Genomic DNA, 2296 nt, shown 5'->3' with positions numbered 1-2296 from the left:
AAGTGAAGACTGACGAAAACACAGACGAAAAAAAAACCTTTAAATATGGATACCTATTGGTGTTGTATTGAACTATTCTCTGATATTTGTATATGGAGATACATTTATATATACACATGTAGACATTTTTACAGACGTATTGATAGATAGTAATGCTGTCCTAGAAATATAGATAGAGTGCCGAGCGTATAGCAGATCTAGTCATGTGATCCTCATATATAGATAGTTTATAATAAAAAATTAATAACAATAACATGGTTATTGTCCTAATCCGAGGCGAACACAATAATGGGACCCGATTATTTTCAAGACTTTCTTCCTCCCACACATACAGACGGGTTCAAGGTGTGACGTCATCCATGCATAGAGAACACACGTACATGACTCACCCCGACCTTGCATGACCCTACAAAGCGTTCCTCCACGAATATACGAAGAAAAAAGAGAAAGAAAAATCACGTGACTCACTTTCCTCTTCATACGAAATATCTCCCAAGGTCAAACCGGATCAAAACAAGTTGCTGTGACGTCATACCGATCGATTACGTTGTTTCCGTCGACTGTGTGTGTCTTCTTTTTTCGTACTCGACGACGTAAAGTCAAAAATAAGTTTGAGGTTTGATTAATTTGAGTTGCATAAAGAAGGAAATGATTGTTATGCGTTAAGAAAACAAAGCCAAAAGGGGTAACGAATGGTGACGTGTTGGGGTAATAATGATTTGTTAGAATGTTTCCGATGTTTAATCATTGCGATGTTATCAATGTTATTATTGCAACTCGTACGGTCACTTCCTGTAACATTATTTTCCGGTTGCTAGTACTATTACTATTATTCTCAATACTGCCACTTCTTATGTGTTTCACTCTAGTATTAATCTCGCCATTACTGTCATAACAACTACTAGAATGACTGATACTAGAAGTTTTACTTTAATTACTAACTCTCAATAATGATATTAGTAATAATGAAACTACCCAAAAGTAAATAAACGTGGGCGTAAAGATTGATAGGCATTTTGTAATTATCGCTAATACACGTAACATCTTTTTCGTGAATATATAAACACAAATAGTCAATTATATCAACGCTAAAGTACCCACTAATCAATAAAAAATGCGAGTCACGCAATTAGTACCATCATTCAAGCCACAAATGATCATTAGAAAGTAAATAATGACCTATAATTGTCCCACTGAACTTACATCAGCCCTAGATGTTATGATGGTTGCCATGGTAACAGGTGCTGGGATTTTTTTGTATATATGTTTTGTTTTAACCGTGTGGTGTGTAATTGTGTTTGTGTGCCATAAAAAAGGCGTTTTCCCATTACTGCAAATAGTGGTTATGGAAGACATTCGACCTCATGCTTAAATAACTAACGAAAACATTTCTTTCTCCACCCGCAGGGCCGCCCCGACAGATCCTCTTGGTCCTCCGGGCACTCCTCTCGCTCGTCGTCGCCAGGACCCCAGAACCTCATGCTGTCGGTTCTAACCTCCAGGTTCTCCGAAGGATCTGATCTTTACGAGCTCCTCAACACTCCAGCAGGAGAACCTCTCTCGCCCAGATTTTCACCTCTTCCTTGTCAACTCTTGATACCAGAGTGAAGGATCGAGTTGTTCTGTTCTTCTGCTTCGTTCTTCTCCCTGTTCTTTCGACGTAGGATTAGTCCTCTGCGCATTCCCCAAGACACCAGAAAGAGGACTCACTCTCGTCTCGCTGAGGAAAGGATGTTTTTTTTTGTTTTTTTTTTTTTTGTATTCCTCCGCGTTAATTTTGTCTTCGATACACTCCTGAAACATCGAAGCGAGAGAACTACTTTCATGTGAGATTTTTTTCTTCTTCTCTTCTCCTCTACTCATTCCTAGTCCCCAGTTGCTCCCCAATCTTTTATCAACTCTTTTTACCCGAGAAAAGAATCTGCTGTTGTTTTTTTCCCTGTTCTTTCAAAGTGTGAAAGAACTAGAGGAAATAATAACCTGATAAGATTACGTAGGTTAGAGAAAAAATGATAGTTTTCAAAGATATTTTGTACACTTGTTACCCACCGACTGTGAATCTTCTGTGACGGAATATATGTTTATCTGTTACTTAATGATTAAGATCATTAAGATAGGATTGGTAGTTTCCTTATAAAAATTACCAATGATGTAAATGTTCTTGCTTGGGATGTAAATATTTTTTTTTTTGTAAATAGTTTCATGTATTTTCACATCTTATTGTTTATCTGCATGTTTCATTGTATTTCACTCATTTTTGCACGTACATAGATTTAGATAAAAAAAAAGATAAAAA

At 36.9% G+C, this 2296-nt stretch overlaps 1 protein-coding gene across 1 annotated transcript in view; it reads left to right on the top strand.

Moving 5' to 3' along the window:
- Window positions 1-2296, top strand: part of LOC122242259 (uncharacterized) — a 4300-nt gene extending 2004 nt beyond the window's left edge. Inside the window, exon 2 of the mRNA XM_042999517.2 lies at window positions 1408-2296. Coding sequence (XP_042855451.2) covers window positions 1408-1608 — 201 coding nt within the window. The 3' untranslated portion in view covers window positions 1609-2296. The remainder of the gene's footprint in view (window positions 1-1407) is intronic.

Source organism: Penaeus japonicus, unplaced genomic scaffold (genome assembly GCF_977035675.1).
Source record: "Penaeus japonicus unplaced genomic scaffold, GWHDUDI00000001_assembly GWHDUDI00000017, whole genome shotgun sequence".
Taxonomy (NCBI): Eukaryota; Metazoa; Arthropoda; class Malacostraca; order Decapoda; family Penaeidae; genus Penaeus; species Penaeus japonicus.
The sequence above is the reverse complement of the archived record's forward strand: the minus strand, read 5'-3'. Positions and strand labels throughout refer to the sequence as shown.